Source organism: Leptonychotes weddellii, chromosome X (genome assembly GCF_054177405.1).
Source record: "Leptonychotes weddellii isolate Sample4059 chromosome X, ASM5417740v2, whole genome shotgun sequence".
Taxonomy (NCBI): Eukaryota; Metazoa; Chordata; class Mammalia; order Carnivora; family Phocidae; genus Leptonychotes; species Leptonychotes weddellii.
In genome coordinates, this window is record NC_138385.1 from 34,390,760 (window position 1) to 34,415,725 (window position 24,966).

The 24,966-nt window shown below is 45.9% G+C and overlaps 1 protein-coding gene across 4 annotated transcripts in view; it reads right to left on the reverse strand.

Moving 5' to 3' along the window:
* MID2 (midline 2) overlaps nt 1-24,655 on the reverse strand; it is a 97,667-nt gene extending 73,012 nt beyond the window's left edge. The window contains exons 1-2 of one of the 4 annotated variants that reach the window (XM_081808443.1): nt 24,292-24,655; nt 10,048-10,763 (exon numbers count right to left, since the gene is read on the reverse strand). In XM_081808443.1, coding sequence (XP_081664569.1) covers nt 10,048-10,707 — 660 coding nt within the window. In that variant the 5' untranslated portion in view covers nt 10,708-10,763; nt 24,292-24,655. Of the gene's footprint in view, nt 1-10,047; nt 10,764-23,674; nt 23,820-24,145; nt 24,166-24,291 lie in introns of those variants that run through there. The other 3 variants (XM_081808444.1, XM_081808442.1, XM_081808445.1) reach the window with 3 other exon arrangements.
* Nucleotides 24,656-24,966: the final 311 nt, after the last annotated feature.

The window sequence follows — 24,966 nt, forward strand, 5'->3', positions numbered from 1 at the left end:
AGCGGGAGGGGAGGAATGAAGCGGGGGAAATCGGAGGGGTGGACGAACCATGAGAGACGATGGACTCTGAAAAACAAACTGAGGGTTCTAGAGGGGAGGGGGGTGGGAGGATGGGTTGGCCTGGTGGTGGGTATTGAGGAGGGCACGTTCTGCATGGAGCACTGGGTGTTGTGCACGAACAATGAATCATGGAACACTTAAAAAAAAAAAAAGAAAGAAACCTGTGTTTCAAACTGTAATGCGTTTCCATTCAAACACAGGATTCCATGGGGAAAATGTTTTCTAACGAGTCCATGCAACCTGTTGCAACACTTGTCTCGAAACTAATAGCCTATAAATAATTCATAGTGTCGAGCAGGACTAAGTGCCCCTGCCGTGTGTTCCTCATTTATGGCCCAGCACTGAGACTCGCAGCTTCTGTAAAGCCACTGAAAACAAAAATTAGGGCTGAACACATAATTTGGGGTCTGGTTTGACTATGGACCTTGGGTTACCATCAAAAATTATGGCAAATGCTTATTTTGCTTCGGCCCCCTAGCAATTTGCAGAAAGCCAGCACATTTTAACACCACAGAACTAGAATGGACAAGATGACTCTAATTTCAACCTTACTTCATTAATATGAAAATGCTTGGAAAAATAAATCTCTGGCTAATGAAAACACCATCTGCTGATGGCTTTTTGCCACTGTTTTCTTACGTTATGAGACATAATTTGAGGAAAACCCCGAACATTTACTTACTCACTTCCTCTTCATTTGCAAGGAATGAAAGCCTCCTCTCAAACTGGAATTGATTCTTGATAATGAACATATGCAAAGGGAAACGGAGAATTGCTGCAAGTATGCATTCCGTTTCTTCACCCTTCCTTATCACGCCTGGCACTGGCGAATCATTTAGAACTAGAAATTCGGGGCCATGGTAGGCTCGAATGATTTCATTGATTTAGCCAAGTAATTATCTTGCCTATATTTTGGCGAAGTAGACCAAGAGAACACATGTATGTGTGTGTGTGTGTGTGTGTGTGTACAAGTCTGCTTATGGAAAATTCAACACGTCTTTCTGGTGTTGTGTTGTTGCAGGTTGGTTTTGAAACACCCGTTTGTTTTGTTCTTCTCTGGTGCTGTCCAGTGAATCACTGAGCCTGGCTCCCTCTGTCTAGGCCTCGTTAGTGTAGCTTTCTCAGAAAGCTGAACCATGACAAAGAGAGAGCCAGAGTGGCAGGGGAGATTGGAATGGAGATATCTGCTGGGAGGAAACGGGGAACAGGAGGTTGGCAGGGGAGCAGGATGAAGCTCCCATTTCCTGCCACAGGAGGTTACCTCTGGGTCCTTCTGTGCTTCCCCTGTGTGGGGGTCAGAGAGTGGGGGTGCACCATGAGACTAAGCCCCTCGTCACCTCCAGATGACTCCATCATTACAGCCTTCACGAAATTCTACACGGGTCTAAGCAGCACCACGTGAGGGGGGATACTTGGCTGCTTTGCGTAACTGAGGTTTTAAAAGGCCCAAGTGAGCTAAACTGACGGTCAACACCGATTCCGGTTTTTTATCTGAGTTCCGCTTCGGTTGTATCATGTAGACTTGGCCTCTTTGTGTTCTGTTCTACCCTTCTACCCACAAAGAGGAGAATTTTGGCCATGTCTGAGATACCAGGCATGCGCTGTTCTTCCAGACAGCATCCCATAAAAAGAAATGGCTTCTTTAACCCTCTCAAGTAATTACTGGGTTTTTTTTTTTTTTTTAAGATTTTTATTTATTCATTTGAGAGAGAGCAAGAGCACGAGCAGGCGGGAGAGGGGACGGAGAGGGAGAAGCAGACTCTCCGCTGAGCAGGGAGCCTGACGCGGGGCTCGATCCCAGGACCCCGGGACCCTGACCCCAGCCGAAGGCAGACACTTAACCGACTGAGCCACCCAGGAGCCCCAATTGCTGTTTTGTTTTTTTTTTTTCTCCATTTCTCTAGACACACGTTGTTTCAGGTAACTTTCTCACTGGCTCCCTCAAGAAACCAAGCTATCCGTCAAAACACTGCCTCGTCATTAAAGCCAGGCATTCCCTTGATGGCACACGCTCTCGACCACGATCGCCACTTGTCATGCTCCGTGAAGGCACATGCATTCACACACAGGTGAGCACACTGACACACCCCTACCTGACACGGCTCGTCTTGAAGCCTAGAAAGGGGTGATGCCTTTCTGCCTGTTCTATTTAAACACGTAGAACTGTCACCAAATGCCTGTAAACTCTTTTGCTTTCTAGAAGGCATGAGGGGAATGTTATTTAAATCTACACGCGATCCCAACTGTTCTGATGTGGGAATTGACCTTTGGGGGATGCAGGAGGAGAAGGGAAGGGAAGAAAGGCCGATGTACCCCAAACCTGGAGGCTTCCCAATTCACAGAAGGCAGCTTCATCTTCAAAAATGATCTGAGCCAGTGACCCCATGACTATTTATCGACATGCTCTTTTTTCCTGACATCCTGTCTGCTCACTGATGTTCCTAGCTAGTCCAAAAGCCGGTAACCAAAAATCTTAGCACACTTTTGGGGTCACATTCTGCTTTCTTTTTTTAACTGCTTGTCTTAAAATACTTACTTTGCTTTTGCTTCAGTCTGTCACTTTATGTATCAATTACATATGGCCTTTCAACAGCAGAACACACCATCTGGTCCACCAACTGAAGCCCACACCCCTTCTGCCAGAGTGTACTCCTTCCCCAAACATTTATTTGCTGTTGTGTAGATCCGGGCTATGTCCCAGAATGAGATACAGGTGATATGTTGGATCCACAAGCTCTACTCTACTTGAAGTTCATTGGAGAATAGCCAGACTGGTCGTCAAGCCAGGTGAACCCTCCCTGGTGGGAACCAGGTGGCCATCCCTCTTCTTTCCAGAATGTTCTGACATCATTCCGCAAAGACCCATGACTCCCCTAGTGCCCTTATCAGGAACGCTAACGCAAACCATCCTGCATTTTTTTTTTCTTTCCCCTCTCCTCAGGTGCATTGCATGGCTAAATCTCTAGCTTAAATGTGTAAATTTTTGTTTGGACCTTCTAAAAGAAAACCCGTACTAAAAACCTAAATCCAGTGTTTTATTTTGATAACAGAATAGTGAGCCAAAGCCGACTCTACTTTCCTGGAGTCCTCAATGTTGTATTCTACTTGAAATATTCCTCTTCAGTTCCTGCCTCTCGTGCACATCCTAGCCTTCCTCTTTCACACGCTCTTGCTCATGCCTACCTTCTAGGCCCTGAGTGTGCCTCAAGGCTCAATCCTGAGCCCTCACTCAGCTCACCACTGCACGACTCTACCTCCGTGCTGAAGGCACTCAATCTATGTCTCTAGCCCTGATCTTTCAGCCACCACAGAGGCCTGAATTTCAACTCCTTCGAGAACATTTGCCCTTTTAGTTCTGAGAGTACCCCCATGTTTTCCCTCCTCCAGATATTTGAGCAAACTATTTTCTTTCTGCGAGAGCCCTGGCTGCCCCTTACTCCATCCCCGTCCCCCAATAGGGCATCCAAAACCCCGCCCAAAGTCTCTTTTGATGGATGTCCCTCCCATGCTCTCTCTCAATCCCTTGTGCTTCCACTGTCATAGAACTCACCACACTGTCTTGTAACTGTGTCCTTAACTATCTGTCTCCCCACAGTGAGCTGAAAGCTCCACCAGGGTTGGGACTGTGCTCTCTTTATCAATGTAACCCCAACATCCTTTCTGGTGCTTGGCATCTAACAGGTATTCAGTACATGTTTGATGAATGAACGAATGGTGAATGACCCACGATCATAGCAAACTCAAAGCTAAAGTCAAATCATCCCGCCAAAACTGCTAGCTCCGTCCTAATTTCCCCATTTCTAGCCCCAGTACCACTATTCTTCAAGACATCTCCTACTCCAAAGTCATTTTTTAATTCTTTCTCTCCACCATCTGTAACCATACAGTCAGCCATTCACCCAAGTCCTGCCAACTCGCTCTTCACGGCCTCCAGTTTGACCCTCCTCTCCAACTAATTCATTCATGATTCCCTGTTTTGAGCCCCATGACTCCCTTTCCCTAATTCTTCCTTCGTGCGTCCTAGCATCCTGTGCACACCTCTGTCATGGCACTTACCATACTGCTTTGGAATTTTTGATGTACTTATCTGTCTCTCTTAGTAAGTTCAAAGCTCTGCAGGGCGGGGACTGTGCCTGATTTCCTGTGTCCCCAGCTCCTACCACGATGACTCGAACAGTTGAAGTGTTCAGTAAACAAAATGAGTGTTCATGAATTGTTTGTTAAGTGAATGAATGAATCCCTGGCCTCGATCCCTGGTGCTACAGTTTAAGTTAGTATCGTTCTGTCTTCAGGGGAGATAAAGAACAAGACATGACCTCATTACATCAACCCTTTGAGAACTTGCGTGTCATTATCACATTTTCCCCCTTTCAACTTCGCTTCTTTGGGCTTAATAATTCTTCTTTCCTTCATCTTTCCTCACCTATATTATATTTCTGGAATATGTCCCTTTGCCCAATAAGAATAGACAGGATTTTCATCTGCCCAGGAATCAATCTCTGAGTCAACATTTTGTAAATTGTGCTCGGACTGACGATTGTTAGCTCCTTGCAGATGGTGGTGAGGAGAAGACTTGGGACAAGAGAAATGACAAAAACAGAGAGATAGCGCAGATAATAGGAGTATCCACTTGCTAAGCCTGCTCTCAAACCAATAAAAAAACAACAGAAAATATCTTCCAACACATTAATACTATGTGAGGACAGAGCCAGAGACTCCATATAATTATTAGAGGGAAAAGAACAGGAGTTCAGATGAGTCTTAGCACACAGTTTGAGTCGAGATGGAATAAAACGCATTTTATCCCCCCCGCCCCCCCCACAAAATGCGTAGAGATTTGATACATATTATAAATAATGGGGAGCACGTCATGGACAATTAAGAGACCACAGAGAAGCCAGATCCACAAGTAGGAATGATTTTATGATCAGGAGTTGAAGGCTAGTTTAGCTAGTTTAGAAACCCCATGCCAGACATTACCTTCACTCCCATACCTCCACCACCATGCTGTAGAGAGTGCAAATCTGGACCCAAACACTTTGCTTGTATGATATTTTGCTACTGTGGTTCAGTACCTAAGGGAGTGAAATGGAGAAACAACTTTTTCTGCTCCCTCACCTACAGTAACCCAACCTGGCCTCACTGAAGCCTCTTCTTATCATGAGAATTTATGACATGGCTCATTTATTAGGGAGATCCTTAGTCTCAGGATAGGTTCTACTGAGGCCATGACCCTTCTTAGGGGGACCACGCTCATGGCCTTACGCGCATGGCATCCTCATACTCAACTTCTCTACAGATACGCCCACAGAAGATGAACATGGACGCTCTCTCCTCCTCACGCACAGTGACACACATTTATAGATACACATAGACAAACAAACAGAATCATTCGCAGCTGCTCAGCCATGCAGAAATACACACACTCATATATGGCGACACATACATATGTACGCAAATATACTCCCTCTCAACCCAGGCTTTCATGAAGATATTTCTTTCTTTCTCTTATATTAATAGTCATGCTGGTTCCAAAACAGTCAAATGCCCAGTGGTAGATAAGTTGAGAGGGTATCTGTCTTGGCAGACAGGAGTGGGTGAGCAGACAAATGACTGGGAGAAGGTGGTAGCTGAGTGAGAATGGGTGGGTGGATGACAGAGTGACTGAGTGGAAGAAGGGCAAGTAATCAACTCTGATAAGATTCTAGAATATCATATTTTCCAACCTTTTAACTCTCGTTGTGGCTTTCCTTTGAACATTCTCCAAGTCTCATATCTCCCTTCTCTTTGTCTAGCAATCTTTAGCTCTCTGTCTCAGCCTCTCTTTCTGTGTGTGTGTGGGGGGGGCAGGGTGAGTTTGTGTGTGTGTGTGCGTGCGTGCGCGCTTTACTTTCCCATAACGAAAAGCTTACTGTAGTGCCAGGTAATATTTTATAACAACAAGATCCCTGATATGTAAATGTAACTGCATTTAAGAATTATTTGTAGTAATGAATTTGTGGAAATGTAATGAGAAAAAGAAAATGTGCTTGTTTATTCCTTTCAGGAAATTCCTCTATTCCCCCTGGTTTTCATCAGCTATATTTTTGGCAGGCTATGGGCATGGAAATGTGAAGACATCACTCTCAAAGAGAATTATAATAATTGCATCTGATTTATACAGATGTCACCATAGGGTTAGGCAGTTGGAAAATCCAGCGATCCAAATGAATAGGCACTTAAAATTAAGGACATGCCATACTTCTCTTAACACTCTGGTTTTTAACATTATCAGTAGTCCGCAGAAGATCTTTTTTTTCAGACCTCTAAAGTAGTCACAATGGCAAGACAGATTTATATCTTACAAGGTGAGAGCTTTATAAAGCAAGCTATAGACGCTGGTGGTGTACTTCCTGCAGATCCGTTATAAAGGTTCCATTCACTTGGATGTCTTGAGCATATAGTATCTGTGCAAGGCACTAAGGAGGATACTGAAGAAATAAAAGACATTGTGCCTGGCCTCAAAGAATTTATGGGATAGTTGGGGTGTTTTGGAGTGGGCCTTGTGGGGTTTTAGCTGGGGACTAAAAAACGGGTAGGATTCCTAAGCGGGTCAAGAAAAGACCATGGGTCAAAGTTAGGAGGCAGCAGAGAGGAGTGGTGTGTTGAGCAGACAGTTAGGAGGCTAGCCTGGGCATGTCTGAGAGTGGTAGGGGGGAAAGACGGAAGGGCGGCATGCGAACCAAATCATACGGGACTTAGAACATCGAGTTGCGATCTGTCATCAATACAGAGCCACTGAAATTTGACCTCTTTTTATAAAGCCAACGTTTATTAATGCAATAGTATCGATCTTTTCCAAGGGGAGAAACTCGCGGGCCAATGAAAACTCTTAACATGTGAAGCATTTTTATAGAAATACGGCACATATCATGAGCTAAGAATATATATTGGGACTGGTAAGTGGAAAGAGAAGGGATGGAGGAAATAATGACTGTGATAGGCCTTTCTACTGTAATAACTGCCGTGAACAAAATTGTTCTTTGCAATTGAAGAATTAATTGAACTACTAGTGGACTTCGGAAGGGCATGTACTTAGAATGGACAACTAAATAAGGATAATAAACCATAGTAAGTATCCCAAACCCTCTAATCTGGATTGAGCACATGTTAAGAAGACAGGCTGGCTTCTGGTTATTCTGACCTTCCGTCTTATAACAGTGTGTTTATTCTTTATTGAACAAATAAATACTAGAGACCACTAATCCTACTCAGGGAGGTTAGTACAGAAAGGGTAGTTATAAAGGCCAAAAGTAAGGCTCCAGAACCGAAAAGAACAAATAAACCCCATTTCACTTACTGGCCAGAAAATAAAACCCCTAGATGTCTGTACTATCCTCCTTCCCCTTCTCCTGTAGGACTCCCATGCTCCCCTCATGGCCAGAAGAGTATGCTCCAGGCCATCTCTCCCATAACTTCTGACAACCAGTTTTCTCCTTTCTCCTTGGGGAAGAATCCAGCAGATTAAGGGGATAATCCTAAATGCTTTTAAATTAAAATTAACCCAAAGAAGTGAGAATATGTGACACTCAAAGCCAGACCTCCTCTCTGCTTCATGTGGAGAACTAATAGCCTTTACACTTGGAAACCAAACCAAAGTGATCCCCACACATCCAACACACACACACACACACACACACACACACACACACACACACACACAGAGACACACAGCACCTCTCCCTCCCCAAAGTCCAAGATGTTCCAGACAACATAACAAACCACACAGTTGGGAATGATTCATATGTTTCCACTCTCGGTCCAAAAATGAGCAAAAAAAAAAGTTTCCACTTAATTTATAATCAGAATTTTCTGCACATTTCCTAAAAAATTTAAAGGGGAACAATTCAAAAATCTGGCCTTTCTTTCTGCAAAAATTACCGATTAGTTACAGACTAAAGTATCTTTTGGTGAAATACTTTTGTGCTCCATCCAACCCTGGAGACTAGGACTGTGGTTGTGTGGTGCCAAATATCTAATCAATCATCCAGTGTTTTCATGTTTTCGGATGTTTTCAAAAAGCTGGTGTTCTGCAGATACAGGCTTATTCTATCCAGTCTTTTGTTATCTCAATCGTACATATGGATACAGAGTTTTCTGTTTGGAGTATTTCTCAAGGCCAGTGCCTTATTATAGTTCCAACACCTGCAAATATTTGGCAGAGATTGCTCCATCCTCTCCATATTCCCCCTCTTCCTGCAGCCCCACCCCCACCTCTTGCCATTATGAAGCTGTAAGTTTATACAGTATGTCCTTTCCTTGATGCTGGTAATCGTTAATCTGTGACCCATGAAATGTGCAATTGCCAGAGTGTAAAGTTAAGTTTCAAATCACATTTCACGGGCAAAACTTAGGTCCAAAACAAAGCGGCGGCAAGCCACAGCCGAAAGGATACTTCACGCGGGGTCTAGAAGCTGAGTTCCCGTTCCAATTCTGTGACTTTGACCAAACCACTTAACCTCTCAAAGTCTTAGTTTATACCACATTACAGTGTAAGGCTTCAGCTAGACCAAATGCAAGGCTTAGCGTCTTAGGCATCTAAGAACTGAAGTCAATCAGTTTTGAAGTGAATGAGAATATCACCTTGAGTGAAATCCACAGATAAACACTGAACTTTGTACAAATTTGTAAATTTTAGATATAAATAAAAAATCAGAGAAGGCACAAACCATTGTCAGCTTGCAACAAATTACGGGAGGGGAAAATATATCCTATTCGGAGTATTGCTACCTTCCCCAACCCCATGAAATCTTCAGATAAGTTACCGTGGCTTGTTCAGGGCATGACAAGAGGAAAATCCCCACTTCCTGCTTGCCCTCCTTCCATCCTATCTGGGTCTTCCTTCCAGCTCGGCTCCTATAGCCAGTCCCTATTGGGGGTGGTCATCTTGTCAGTCATTTAAACATTTTATTTTCCTGGAATTTCTGCTAAATAGCTCCCTTCTTAAGAGCAGTTAAGCCACAGAGCGGGCAGACAACGGGAATAAAACAATTTTCCAGAGCTGACGTTTGTTAACATCAACGTGAGGCAGGACGGTCTTACAAAATGGGCACTTAGCCTTGCGCACAAAGATTATATGGCATGGCAACCTCGGATAACTCCGTCCGCGGAACACAAATGGAAGACTGGGAACTTCCGAGGCAGGGCCTGCAACCACGGTCTTCAGTCTGCAACCCACACAAACGAGCACAGGCACAAAATCGGATCCTGGATTCGAGATGGATTGGCTTTGGTTTAAAGTTCTAGTTCAGACACTGGGTAATCCCTTCTGACTTCGCGGTAAACTGAAGTTCCTTTTTGTTTGTTTGTTTAAGGCGGGCTTAGAATTAGCCCCATGTTAAGGGCTTGAGGGCGATTTGTAGCAAGCAGCCAACGCCAGGCCTTTGTTTCTTTAGCGAAGGGAGCGAGCAAACACAGACGCTACCGTCCTCCGCACAGGTCTCCCGCCTACGTCCGGACACACTCAGACACCTCCCCCCACACCTCCACGGAGACACGCCCAGCCTTCCCCTTGCTCTCCCCATGCATATCAGCATGCATATCAGCACCTATGCTAATTAGAGTACACCTACACAGGTACTCACATACTTAAAAGAAGAGGTGGAAAGATCACGACAAAGATAGGTAGTGTGCAATCTGCCACTGACAGAGGACAGAGGGACTTGTTTCCCTGGCGGGCTACTGGTGTGGCGCGTGGGGCCAGGGGCCTGAACTCATCCAGAACGGGCCAGAGGTGAAGGAATGCAAGCAGATGTTTGTGCAACCGACGAAACAGGTTCCAGGGAGGGCTGGCGAGTGGGTAGGCTATTCCTCGCGAGAGCAACTTGGGAGCTACGGGCCGTGGCCACATAGGAAAAGCGGACCTAGCTTTGTGAGGGAACTCGCTACCCGTACGGCCGTGTGTAAGAGAGACCACGCTGTGTAAGGGATATTTCCCAGATCCCTTACCTTGAGTTTCTCAAATCGGTCATTCAGGGACGCGACCTGATGGTCTCGGTGACGTCCCACCAGTTTGCATAAGGCACAGATCAATTGGTCATCGGACACACAGTACATGTTCACTTTCTCGTTCTCGTGGTCCAGGCAGGTGATCCCTCGAAGATGCGTGTCTGGCACTGGTTCCACCAGGCGGTGGCTGGTGAAAGGTTTCTTGTTGGGGTGTGTGGCCCGCAGGCACCGGTCACAGTAGGAGACCTCACAGGTGATGCATGTCTTCACTGCATCCCTTGGCGGGTCCTGCTCACAGAACTGGCAAGCAATTCGCTCACTAGACATGGCCGTGCTGGGCCTGTAAGTCCTCTCCCGGCGGCTCTCACTTGGGGAATTGGGCCCACTGACTGAAGCCTTCTGGAAGCGATCGATAATGTTCTGCAAAGTCACATTCCTCTTGAGGCCGTCCAGGCCCCGGTGGTTCAGCGAGATAACATACCTGCACGTGGGACACTGGAAAGCAGTGATGGGTTCAATGGATTCGCCAGAGCTGCAGCTCGAGACCAGGATGCGGTGGGCACAGCTGAAGCAGAGGCTGTGGGCACAAGGGAGCAGAAGGGGGTCTTCGAACAACTCCAGGCAGATTGGACAGGTCAATTCGGACTCCAGTGTTTCCATCTTTAGTGAAAATAATCCTGCTGGGGCATTAAGAACCACAGAGGCTGGGCTTTCACCTGCGAGGAATACAAAGCGGGAGTCACTAAGCGTCTCCAAAGGAAACCTGGATGCAGAGTGGCTACACACTAACCAACGGAGGCTCTTGCGTGCTCCATTCCCCAGCAACACTGGAGCAATAGGAAAGCGATCTGGGAATTAATCAAAAAGCCTCTCTCCCCCACCCTCCCCCGCTTCAAACCTTGTTTTCGACAAATGCCTGAGTTTATGTTCCTGCACTAATAAACAGAACCGTGTGGCCACCGCTGAATCCTGGTTTACTGGTTAACATTACTATTCCAGCTCACAATACCGGCACGGAGCCGTCCCTCACATATTGTCCACTGACATTTCTGGTCCTGGACTATGATGAGCCTGAGGCCCTGCGGAACTCTCCATCTCCATTCTCCAGTGTTGTTCTGTATTTTACTTCAAGGTAAAATATAGGGGCTGCGCCTATTCCACATCCGGTGGAAGGAAAATAAGGCCATATTTCAAACTAACTCTCTACTTCTTGAAATGATTCCATTCTGAGAGCCTGTGTAAAAAAAAGAAGAAGAGAGGGCTTTGGAAAAATGGACTTCTCAGCGTAGAATAATAAGTTCTTCAGAGTGTGAACCTTAATTACTTCCTGTTACCACTCATGGAAATTCCTGCTCTATCCTGTTTCTAGTAAGCTGAGTTACTAGACACAAATGGTGCTAGTTTTCACTTCCTTCCCTCACCTTCAGCAAGCTCTTCATCTCATCAAGCTCAATGAGGAGGGACTATGACTTTTCAACTTACTCAGCAGTAGTTTCTGATCAATAATGAAGATGTATTACCTTGTGGTTTTGGCTGGGTTTTATTATTACACACCCACTGAACTAGCACAAGCCTACTGTGAAGCACACCTCCCCATGTGTCTTTTCATACTTCCTAAAACATAACAAGATGCAAACCAATACCCAGATACAAATTAGCAAGGTGAGGGGCCAGAAATTTTCAGACCTGGTAACTTTCGTTTTGGTAGGTGCATCAGAGAGTAAAAGAAGTCACCCAATTAACATGAAACTAATCTCTTGGCCAATCTATTCTCCCGCAGACATTTCTGAGCTGAACATAATAGATACTGCCATGGGTCTTCCGTTAATTAAAATCAACACAGATAGGGCGCCTGGGTGGCTCAGTTGGTTGGGCGACTGCCTTCGGCTCAGGTCATGACCCTGGAGTCCCAGGATCGAGTCCCGCATCGGGCTCCCTGCTCGGCAGGGAGTCTGCTTCTCCCTCTGACCCTCCCCCCTCTCATGTGCTTGCTCTCTCTCATTCTCTCTCTCTCAAATAAATAAATAAAATCTTTAAAAAAAAAAAAAAAGAAAGAAAATCAACACAGATAAATGATCTAAGCTAGCCCTAACTGAGGAAAAATATGTCTTATCGACAGAAAATGTTAATCCTATTTATAGAAAAGAGAAAACAGTCTTTGGCTTTTGAATAATTTTTGTTCATCAGCTCACTATCATTGGAGACACTCACACCAAGGCTTGAAATTTCGATTCTGCCACTGAGTAAGTACAACAGATGCATCCCTAAAAGCTGTTTCTGAATCAAACCTTTAAGTGCACTAAACTAACTAGCTATTTATTGGAAATCTATAGGAAACTGGGCTGTAAAAGTAGAGTCCTTTTTTTGTAAAACAGCCAGTCTCGGTTGGGTAAGTTCAGATGTTTGTATGACCACTTTTTTCAAACGTGAGACATGTGGTTAGTCTTAGTTTACGATTTACAAGTGCCTCAAAACTGTTGGCTGGCCACATGTGGCTTCTAATATCTATCAGCATTCACCTTTAGAGATGAAAAAGTAAAACAATTACAATGTGCATATATCACAGACTCTTAAAATTGGAAGAGACTCTAGTTAGAGATGATGGATTCCAACTCTTGCTCCAGGCAGGAATATATCCTTTGATAGCCCCACTGCTCAAATTCAACATGTCCATAAATGACCTTGTTATTCACCCCCCCCCGCCCCGGGTCCCCACCACAAAAACCCCAAACACCTGCTCTTCTTCCAGTTTTCCCTATCTGGTGAATATCACTATCCAAGCCTACAAACCTAGGAGTTCGCTCATTTACATGTTTATCGCCACAGCCACTGGTGGCTTCCAGAACATTCTGTTTTATTTCATTTACATATCTGTGTCTCCAGCTAACTCTCCCTGCTTCTTGAGGGCATCAAGTATTTCACAGTTTTGTTCAGAGCTTCATACACACATAGGTATTCGGTAATTGTTAAATGAAGGATCCCATAAAGTAGAAGAAGTCAGAAGAAGGGACCTAGCATTTATTGAGCACCTCCTGTATTCTGAGTACTGTTAAGCCCTTTACACACATTTCTTCATTAAATTCTGTTAAGAAGTCTGTAAGGAAGGAACTACCATGCCCATATTACAGTTAGGAGACTGGGGCTCAGCCCTGCTAAGTAAATCAACCAGGAACATACATACCCAGGGCACTGGGTTGGTCTGATGTCGGTGCCTGTGCTCTCTCCCCTACACCTTTATTTCAATCATCTCACCTCCTTCACTGAAGTTTATCTTGACTATACGCAAGAGGGTTTCTAAACAGCATGTTTCCGCTTCTATTTTTGTCTCGCTGTGTCCCCCTGAGTTTCTCTGAAGCTGCCTCTCATTCCGAGTCCCTTCCAGAATCATATCTTTTTCTTCCAGGCCCAACTCCACCTCACACAGCATTTCTATTACTATCTCTTCCAGGACTGCAAGTCTGCACTCTTCAATGTCCGTGTTGGGAGCTACCTAGGAGAGCTGAGGAAGGCCCCCCTCCAAAATGACAGTTGGTCAGGAGCATTGCTGAAAGACCTCTACGTGTTGAAACCTATAGAAAAACAATTAGAGTATTTGTGGTACTCTTCTAAATCTTAGGAGGGTGCCATACAAATTCTTCCGTACACGAGGAAAAGCTCTCCGAGTTTCCCTGAAACTGTAAATATTGTTCTGGAGTAAGTGGGACACTTGAACCTCACTATGAAATTAGGCTTGGGAAAGTATGCTATGGGTCAGCATTGCTTCAAATAAGGTCAAGATAGGACTTTTAACCAGGGATTTCTGAACCTCCTAGAACTGTCTGAAGAACACTGTGTGTTTGTCATATACACATTCTCATGGGGAGAGGGTTGTCCACAGCATTCAAAATGTTCTCAAAAGAGTCCTTGACAGAAAAAAGTCAAACACGAGTGCTCTAAAATAACCCACCTTAACTGATTTCAGATCTATAAAGAATAATATAAGATGGTTCCAATCTGTTGCTTATGGTAACTTTTCTATACTGTTTCTATTCTGTTCTGTTTCATCATCATCTAGCAACTGCTGTAGCCAAGATCGGGGAACTGAATGTTTTTTTCAACTTTTTCAAACATCTATTCATCTCATCTCTCATTCATGAGGCCACCTTGTTCTGGACACTCCTAATATTTCAGGATCCTTTCAACTATCTCCCATTTTTACTACTTCCCTGATTATCTAAGCACATTTCCCCTTAAAATTTATCTGGTATGTACTATGTGCCAGGCACTAAATAATACCCTTTACGTGCATTGTCTCATTTAATTTTCACAACGACCCTCTAAAAGGTAGGTAGTATTATTACCAAAAAAAAAGTAACTTGTCCCAGATTACATTTATTGGCTAGTAGCAGAACTAAGATTCAAGCCCAGAATAAGACTGAGAGTCCAGAAATAAACTGATATACTCATATGTTTATGGGCAAGTAACTTTTGACAAGGATCCCAAGTCCACTCAGTGAGGAAAGAATAATCTTTTCAACAAATGGTATTAGGACAACTGCATATCCACGTGCAAAAAAAAAAAAAGTGATGAAGTTAGAATCCTACCTCACACCATATACAAAAGTTATCTCAAAATAAATCAACAACCTAAATGAAAGTGCAGAAACTTAAAATCTTGGGTGGAAACATAGGTGTAAATCTTTGTGAACTTAAATTAGGCAAGGGTTTCTTACATTATACCAAATGCACAAGCAACCAAAGAAAAAAGTAGATAAATTGGACTTTATCAAAGTTTAAAACTTCTGTGCTGCAAATGACAACATCAAGAAAGTAAAAAGACAACTCACAGAATGGGGAAAAAAGTATTTGCAAGTCACAGATGTGATATGGGTCTAGTATCTAGAAATAAACAGAACTCTTAAAACTCCACAATAAAAAGACCCCCAAAATGGGCAAATGATCTAAATAGACACTTCTCCAAAGACGATATACAAATAAAGGATCAGTAAGCATATGAAAAGATATTCAATATCATCAGCCATTAGGGAAATGCAAATCAAAAGCACACTGAAATACCACTTTGTACTCATTGGGATGGTTATATTACTACTTCACACCCACCAGGATGTCTGTAATTTTAAAAAATAGCAAATGTCAGCCAGGATATGGAAAAACTGGAACCCTCATACATTGCTGGTGGGAATGTAAGATGGCACATCTGCTTTAGGAAATAGTTTGGCAATTCCTCAGATGGTTAAATGTGGAGTTAGCATACGACCCAGAAGAACTGAAGATGTGCTCACTCAAAAACTTGTACACATGGGCGCCTGGGTGGCTCAGATGGTTAAGCATCTGCCTTCGGCTCAGGTCATGATCCCAGGAGCCTGGGATCGAGTCCCACATAGGGCTCCCTGCCGGGCGGGGAGCCTGCTTCTTCCTCTGCCTCTGCCTGCCTCTCTCTCTCTCTGACTCTCATGAATAAATAAATAAAACACTTAAAAAAAAAAAACTTGTACACAAATGTTCATAGCAGCATCAGTCATAATAGCCAAATGGTAGAAATAACCCAAATGTCCATCAACTGATGAATGGATAAACAAATATGGTACATCCATACAATGGAATATTATTCATCAAGAGAAAGTAATAAAGTACTGATCCATACCACAACATGGGTGAGCACTGAAAGCATTATGCTAAGTGAAAGAAGCCAGCCACCGAAGGTCAAAAATTGTTTGATTCTCTTTATATGAAATGCCCAGAATAGGCAAATCCATAAGAACAGAAAGTAGGTTAGTGATTGCCAAGGGCTGGGGAGAGAGAGGGAAGGGGGGTGACTACTAATGGGTACAGAGTTTCTTTTGGGGATGATGAAGAAAACGTTCAGGAATTAGTGGTGATTGTTGCGCAACTTCGTGAATATACTAAAATCCACTGAATTGTACACTTTAAAATGGTGAATATTATGATACATGAATTACATCTGAATTTTTTTTTAAAGAAGATTCAAACCCAGGTCTGACCCTGGAGTGTAAACAGATCACCACTATACTATACGGCCATCTATGTAACTATGTAGTCATTCTAAATCCTCCTGGATTACTTCTCTGGATTGTTTTTCTGGGTCAGTGATTCCCTGTCTAGGTTTTGCAACATCCTAGAATACCTCTAATGATCAATGGTTGTCAGAAAGTTCTCAGCTCCCAATTTGTATTCATTTAAAAACCACGGGGGCGGGGGGCTGGGTGGCTCAGTTGGTTGGGCGTCGGACTCTTGGTTTCAGCTCAAGTCATGATCTCAGGGTCCTGGGATCGAGGCCCCGGTCGGGCTTCGCTCCACACTCGGTGCGGAGTCTGCTTGGGATTCCCTCTCTCCCTCTCCCTCTGCCCCTTCCCTCGATCTCTCTCTCTCTCTCAAATAAATAAATAAATAAAATCTTTAAAAGTGAAATAAAATAAAAACCACAAGACTCCTTAAAAAAAAAAAAAAAGATACTTGGCTCCTATATCACAAAATACTTTTAGGAAGGACAGAGGGAAGCAGTATGACAAAAATGAAACAATGTCAAAGTGTTGCAACTTCCAAAAGTCTGTGAATCACTGATCTCTGCAGAATTAGAGAGTGTGCTAAAGATAAAGACAGGATGTGAACCTGATACAGTGCCACCCGATAACAGGTAATCAGGAAGCTTTTGCCAGAAAACACAATGGTTTGTCATACAAACGCACTGATGAAATGCCCGGGAGGGCATACCAGTTGCCATGTTAAGAAACAAATGCCCATATCCGCAGACACTGATTTGTTCCCTTCTGTATCATTTAGTATGTTTACGTATTCGCCCTTGCTTGGTTTTACAACTGTTTCTGCCTGCCTTATCTTCACCCTGCACCCCCTTCAGGCTGAGACCCCTGAAAAACAGAGGTCGATGAGACAAAACGATAAGAAGGTATCATAAGGCTGTGTGAGTACATGGAAATACAACAGAGGAGCTTCCGTGCAGGTGGTTAAGATAAAAATAATGCATTCTACACCTACGAAATGAAAGATTGATTTCGGCATTGCCCTCCAAATCCGGCATGCCGTTAACTCCGATCACGGAGAAAAGCTGTGATCTGCACTTGGCAGAATTCTATTATTTCAAATGTGATTGGAACATAATTAAATGCCCCTGTATTTCAGCAGTTTAGATTCCGTCTAGTTTTCATCTCCCAGGTCTGCAGAGCGTGGCCCTGGGCTCTCACTACCTCCCTGAGGAGCCATGGCTCCCCACACACACACCCCTTCTGCACAGAAAAACCGAGAGTGTGAAACCAAGCCTGACCTCTGGGCTGTAGAATGAAGATTGAGCTGAGCTGCAGGACTTGTTTTAAAAACAAATTAATGGAAAATAAACATTCTTCAGGATATTAACATGGATGTCCCATGAGCTTTTCCTTAAAACACTACAAACCCATCTCCCTGCCTTGGGGGATGAGAGAATGAGTACCGGCTTAGTCTGATGTTTCCCTAACTGTAAAAATGTCGTGCAAGTTGAACTAGAATCACCAGCCGATCTCTTTAAGATGCTTTCCAGCTCTGACATGGGATTATTACAGAGCTCTTGCTCTCTGTTCCCACATAGGAAAGACACAGTGGCTTTATTGAAAACTAGCTCCTCAAAACACAAACCTTATTTATTGGTGTGACTAGAAAGGCTGACCAGTGAAGGGCATCATCATGAAAGGAACAAAATGCATTACTTTCCTTTGGCTAAGCCAAGATGCTGAAGGACAGTGGCTGGTTTTGCCTGTTGTACCTCAAGAAAGATATAATGGGTGTTCCTAGAGGACAACAAAGGGGGAGAGGAGTCCCAGGGAGTACAAACTAACGAGAACATCTTTTGGAACTGAAAAGAAAGACAACCAAATCCTGGAATGCTCTTAGTAGGAAAGGACCCATTGAAGCTGGGGGGGGGGGGGAGATCATTTGGGAACACAAAAGGCAACCAATGCATAGAATTCTCACCCTAAAAGGACCCGGACTAGAAATAGAAACCCAGAAAAAAAAGAGGCTAGGTGGTCAGTAATAACCATCTTACGTTTGTGTACCATGTGATAGTTTCCAAATGGTTCCAAAGCCATTATCTCATTTCATCCTCAAAACAGAGCCTGGTTATAGTCCTGGCTCTAAGCTGAATTAGCTGAGTGATCCTAGGTAAGACATTTAAAGTGTCTGGGCCACAGCCTCCTCATCTGTGGCTTGAAAAATACCAGCCCTACCCCAGCTCTCAGGCTCTTATGAAGATCACATGAAGATAAAATAAAATTATTAACTTGCTTTACAAATAGGGAGATATTCTCATCATACATTCACAGACGGGTGGATACAAAGCAAGTTATTGAGGAAAGCAGCAAATGTTTGGAAATTCATCCCAAACACACGGTTGGCATGACGGAGAACAGTCACACTCCCCCGCAAGTTTTCTGGAGGACCATGTGTCTGATTGCGGTATTTCTTATGCTCATATGTCTCCCCTGTTATACTGGAGTCCCCCCAAGGGAAGAACTGTCTCTCTTCTTTTCAGCTTTTATCATGCATGGGGAGAGCTCAGGACTGGAGGTTGATGACCGACTGACAGAAAGCACCAGAACCAGTTCCTGTCTGAAAGATCATTAAAGCCTACTTAATATTTTATAGCATGTGGATTTAACGATGTTTTCTTTACAATAATTAGCTCCTAAAGCGAACCATTGGCCATTTTATATAATAGAGTCACCATAAGCATTACAGTGAATATCACAATAACAGAACTAAAAGTCCTACGTTTGCTACGAAGGCAAAAGACTAATCTCAGGAACCAAGAGAAGGATTTGCCAAGGTAACCCAGGATAATTGACAGGAATCCTTAGTACAATTCATGACACCTTTATCTTCATGCGGAACACACCGGCAGTCACAAGGGTGAACAAAGGGACAACCAACTTAATCCACCTCATGCTACCAGTCCAGCTTCCCATCTGTTCTAGGACTGCTTTTCCCAAGCTCTCTTACCCAGGGCAATGGTTGTAAATGTTTAAATGTTCAGGGACACACCTGGATGGGCAGCCCTCTCCACTCCCAGAGAATAAAACCGGCAATATATGTATGTAGGGCATACTGTTGAATCTTAGTTAGGCTGAGAGCACCCCAAGTTCAGGTCAGAGACAAGGGACAGAGAACAGAAGCCTATTTGAAATCAAGCTTCTACTCCCTGGGGAATCACATGGATCCTAGCAACACTGAACAAAAGGCTATAGACAAAGCGATTGAGGATTCTGGACCGTAAACCATTTTTCTATCTCTGGGCTGTATACATTCACACACTTCACCGTCCTACATTAGCATTGTCTCCCAGGCCCATACGTTATGCTCCTAACGGGGCAAACTGTAAACACTGGGATTTTCGGTTTCAGGAGGATTTGAGTTTACATAATGAGTTTGTTATCAGATCGTTTGGTCTCTGTTAGAGAAAAGATCCAAAGACAGGGGATGCTGTTCATCACCCAGAGGAGTCTGACCTGCAGGAAAGAGGCTGAGACAGAGCCCAAGGTCAAGCAGTCAGAGCTGTGCAGGGAGACAAGAACCCAAGTAGGACAAATCTCACTAATGATACTTTGCTAACCCACTTAGACTGAACCAACACCCTAGTGTGCACTCAGGTGAACCCTACATGGACAAGGGAGTGGTGGGGTGTTGGAACACTGCTCAGAACCCCTCCACCACCCACAGCGTAACCCATCTAGCAGTCTGAGCAGCTCATGGGATTTCTAAGGGAAGCGCCGGAGCTGGGAGATTAACTATCAAAAGATTCTGTCTGCCTATGGTCATGGAGAAGCGGAAGATGGAAAAAGAGAAACCGTAGGAAGAGCCACCGACCTCTGGGGCCCACGGAAGACTTTGAACAGAGTTTTAATTCTGAATTAGAGAGAAAATAGAGATCTGGAAATAGAGAGAAAAACATATCGGTCCTTGGAAGAGAGGGGAAATGAAAAGGAGACCAGCAAGCAGTCTGCCCAGGGGGATAATTGGAGTTGGAATTTATTTTATTTTATTTTATATTTCATTTTATTTTATTTGACAGATAGAGACACAGAGAGAGAGGGAACACAAGCAGGGGAGTGGGAGAGGGAGAAGCAGGCTTCCCGTGGAGCAGGGAGCCCGATGTGGGGCTCGATCCCAGGACCCTGGGATCATGACCTGAGCCGAAGGCAGACGCTTAACGGCTGAGCACCCCAGGTGCCCCGGAGTTGGAATTTCTTGTCTCGACACCACTCATCCGGTCTTCTCACTTGTTAGCATGATCCAATACACTGGCTGAGAAACACTTTTCTAGTCTCTGCTCTACACTGCTTGGTGATGAACACAGTGGTTTTTGAGAGACCTGAAATATAGCAGTTACAGTAATACCACCTGGGTACCAACGTTTCAGTCATCAAAAAGTGGACAATGTGCAACCCTCCTGAACTGTCATATATCCAAGATCAACACGTTCCACGTCCTATTTTGACGATGCAATGCTCTAAGTCAAGACCCCCAGCTTAAGTAAGGAAGCATTTTACATACACAGTGCCTCGATTTCCCCCTTTGCATAGAAGACCAAAAAAAAAAAAAACCAAAAAGCAAAAAACAAAAAACCCACGCTAAATGGAAATGGAGCACCCCCTGGCCTCCACTAGCAGCGGAATCACACGGCCTAACAGCTAGGGAGTTCCCAAGATCCATAAAGACTAGATGACAAACACACAAGAGGTCAAGCAGGTGCCTCTGGAAACAGCCATTCGAGACACATTCTGTGCCTCAGCCCTGCCCTCACCTCTTGTTCAGGGCTCTGTGCCCCTGATGGGAAAGAAAGAACCTGAGTGCTAAGAGATAGAGTGCAAAGAGGACATTCTCTCCTCTTCACCAAGCCAAAGAGGTTTGCCGAGTGGTAAAGACCTACTCCTTCTGCAGTTTTCTTCTCAACTGTCATGGCGTCAGCAGGTTTTATGGGAGGAGGGATGAGGGAACGGACAGGCGCACTACCCAGAGCAATTTTTGGATGCAATTATGAGACTCCACTGGCTCTGCTTTAGGATCTGCAAGTTGGAGCAAGTTGCCCTGCACTTAGAGGAGGGATTAAACCAATTTCATCTATATCAATTTGCACTGTTCAGATGATATATTCATGAAGCAACCGAGTCACCCTGATTTGTGGCACTGCTTCCCAGGGGTGGCCTTGCAAGGTAGAACATGCTAGATGAGAAGTCTAGCGGTCATGAAAGAGGGAGGGAAACAATCACCCCTTCTTGTGCCTGGCCTCTCCCCCTGCCTTGCTCCTCCCTGTCCTACTCCTGGAGCTGCAAGTAAGGAAGTAGGCCTCAAACAAGCAGGAGGCCAAAGTGCTAGGCCAAGACTGGGGCCTCAGCCCGGTCAGCAGAGAACTCTGCACATTGTAGATGCTTAATAAATATTGTTGACTCACCGCTGCTAGATGCTAATCATGCTTGTATTGCCATGCCTACAATTATTTATGCCACTGTTCAGTAGAAATTAACTAACTGCCCCCATATAGGCTAAAAATGGGTGAGGTTATGTTTTCAAATGAGTCTGACTCAGACTGTTAGGTTGGAGTACATTAGATATGATTCAAGCCTCGACTTAAAATAATCACCATTACTCTGCATGCCTAGTTTTATGCATGTTTTCATTCAATTGTACATGCATTAGGAACAACAAAAAAAAGGAGTCCTGAGTACGGTGATGGATTTGGCTCCCAGGGGGACTAATAATGGCAAGTTAAGGTTTCCAGTAAACGAGGGTTCCTCCTTGCACCCAATCAATCTATTATCCCAATAAAAGGTAAATGAGGTACTTTATTTGAAAAGTGTAATGCTAAGGGTTTATAGAACCCTTTCATCTTCAAAGGACCAAGCCGAGACTCACAATACCCAGTACACAGTATTATGCCTTTTACACAAGTGCATCAACTATGAAAGAAAGGTCACAGGAATGTCCTAAGGCCATGAAGCCAATGTAACATCAGATTTGGGATAAACTCTCTGATCTTCTTGACTCCTAGACCTGTATTTCAACCACATAAATCAAGTTGTGAGGAACAGTCAGGAAAAATCTAATTCACATTTTATATCTGTATTAGGCTAATTGATTGGGCAGGAATATATAAAAATAGCCAAGACTGTTTCCCCCTTTGGGCAGTTAGTATGAGTGGAGTCGGGTGAAGAGGGGGACGTGAGGGTTGGGGTAATCAGCTGAGGTTAAGCCAGAAGGAGGGGAGGAAAGCTCCCTATTCAGCATGCCCCTTCTATTGGAACATCGCCAGAGAAGCGATTAGAGTCCTGGGAGGGAACAGAATAGGGTTAAAGGCAGCCCTTATGGCCCAACTTGAGAATCCAAGGAATCAACCCACACACATGACTTGTCTATTTCAACAGACTCCACTATATTCCTGTATAAGGGCTCCTCCTCACAGACACACACCCATCACTATCCACTCGCCCCACACTCAGAAATCCTCAAAAAGGCAAATGGGTTGAGAAGCAAGAGGCTGCAGGGCCGGGCGGCAGGCGGAGTGCACAGGTTGGTGGGGGGCAGTGTAGGGGACGGATAGGGTCTGGTGGGAGATCTGGGTGGGCAGGTAGATGCGTGACGGCGCAGGAAGAAGGCAAGTGAGCGCGAAGGCGGGTAGGGGAGTGTGGAAGAGAGAAAGTGAAGAAACTAAAGACCCCAGGATCCCAATTTCCTGCTCTGCGAAACAGCAACAAAAAACAACAAAACAAAACAAAACCAAAAAAAAAAAAAAAAAGAAAAAAGAAAAACCCACAAAAACAAAAAACGCCTCCAGAGAAAGAACGCACTACACACCAAGTACTAAGTAACCTAAACCTTAGCATGACCAAAAATGTTTCTGTAAATCCACTCCGCCGCTGTTTACTTAATTCTTAGGAGCCAGGAATGGAAAAACCCCACCTCTCCCCGGTTCGGTCGCAATCTGTCCTCTGGACATAGGTAAGTTCGCCCTCTCCCCCGCTGGGCTGGTTTCACAGCTAGGCCAGAAATAAGGAACCACCCAGACGGAGACTGGAGGATCGCTCCCCTGGCAGAAAAGGGATTAAGTTTCGCCGGGCCTCTCCGCCGGCGGGGTGTCCGCAGCATCTCGGGCTGCTGCAGCAGCCACCGCCGGGCGGAGGGCCGGCGGAGGGGCGCCGCCCGGGCCGAGGAGGCTGCGGGCCGCGGGAGCGTGGGAAGGCGGCGGTGCCCTTTCCCAGACTCGCGCCCAGGCGCCGGGGGAGCCGCTCCACTGCCCTGCGCCGGGCCGGTCGGGGCGCTGGAGGCCTCGGGCCGCCCCCGCCCCGCACCCTGGAGTGCAAACTCCGTCCCAAGAGGGCAGCGACGGGCGCCCGGGCCAGGCCGGGGAGGTGGGGGCGCGGGGGGAGAGGCCGCCGCCGCCGCCACCTCGAGCCTCGCGGGCCCCGTCACCCTGCCCCGCCGAGCCCCGGAGCCCTCGGCCCGCGCCGGGCCCCCGCGGCACCTGAGAGGCGGCCGGAGCGGGAGCGGGAGCCGAGCCCGGGCCGTGGCGGGCGCGGGCGGTGGCGCTCGGCTCCCGGGGCCGCGGCGAGGGGGCGCGTTTTACCCATAGCGTTCCCAGGTGCCAGCCATCTCCTCGGCGCGCCCGAGGGCGCCGGGCGCTCGCCTGCCTCCGCCGGGAGCTGGCTCGGGCTCCGGCGCGAGCTCCCCGGGCCGCCGCCGCCGACGCCGCCGCCGCCGCCGCTCTAGGCCGCCGCCCGCCTTCGCCGCCGCCGCGCAGCAGCCGGGATCCGCCCGCCCGCGCGCCCCGCCAGGGACAGCACGGCGGCTGCGACGCTACCGCAGCTGGGTCTCCTGAGCCAAACTTAAGAGTTTTCGCCCCTTAGTCCAGGGGCAGCACCATGACACCGCGGCAGCACCACACTGTCATTTCCGCCGCCGCAGAGGAAAAAAAAAAAAAAAGGCGATCCCTACGAAAAGGGGGGTGGGGGGCAAACAGGGCTGGGGCTGACGCCCCGAGGAAGCACTGGGAAGGGCCCCCGGCAGCAGGGGCGCCCGGCCACCTTCCCGGGCTCACCTTCCGCCGCCCCCGCCGCTCCCAGCTCCCCCAGCCCCTCCTGTGGAGGCGCGTTTACATGTTTTCTCCCCTGGCAGGAGTGACCGGAGAAACCTGAGCAAGCAGAGGCAGCGGGTGGGTGGGGTTCGGGTTACTACTGTACCTACCAGCTGATTCCAGCAGCCTTTTCTCCAGCGCCCTGTCATCTTGAAGGAAGACACACCGAGAGGGGCCCGAGCGGGCGCGCGCGTGTGTGTGTGTGTGTGTGTGTGTGTGTGTGCGTGTGCGTGTGTGTGCGCAAAAGAGAGAGAGAGAGAGCGCGCGAGAGCGAGCGAGCGAGCGCAGGATGTGTGTGAAATGCAGAAGGAAGACTATGGCCAAACTCTTCTCCCACCCGCCAACCCCCTGGTCCCACAAGCCACCAGGTTAGAACAAGGAAAAGGCCATTGCAACCGGCAATGAGAAGAGAGTGCCTAGGTCCACCGCGCTGGTCTTCAGATGAAGCTGCTCTAAATGCAAAGTTAACTACAGAGTAAAACAAAAATAGTGGAGGAGACAGAAAAGGGCAGACAATTGAAGGAAACCCAACCCCTCTTTCTTTTTACAAAGGGAGAATGCCTGTGCTTTATTGGCCTTGGGCAGAAGTTGTGGGGATGGATTAAAGCCACCAAAATTTAAAAACAAAACAAAGCAAAAGAAAGTAGGGTTTCATTTGCACATTCAAATCCTTGATGGGCGAAACAAGAGGGTCCTTAAAGAGGACAATGGGACAGATGCCAGCTATCCAGGTACAATGTCCCTAATAAGCTAATTGGTCCATCTGGAAGCCAGAAGCCTCATTG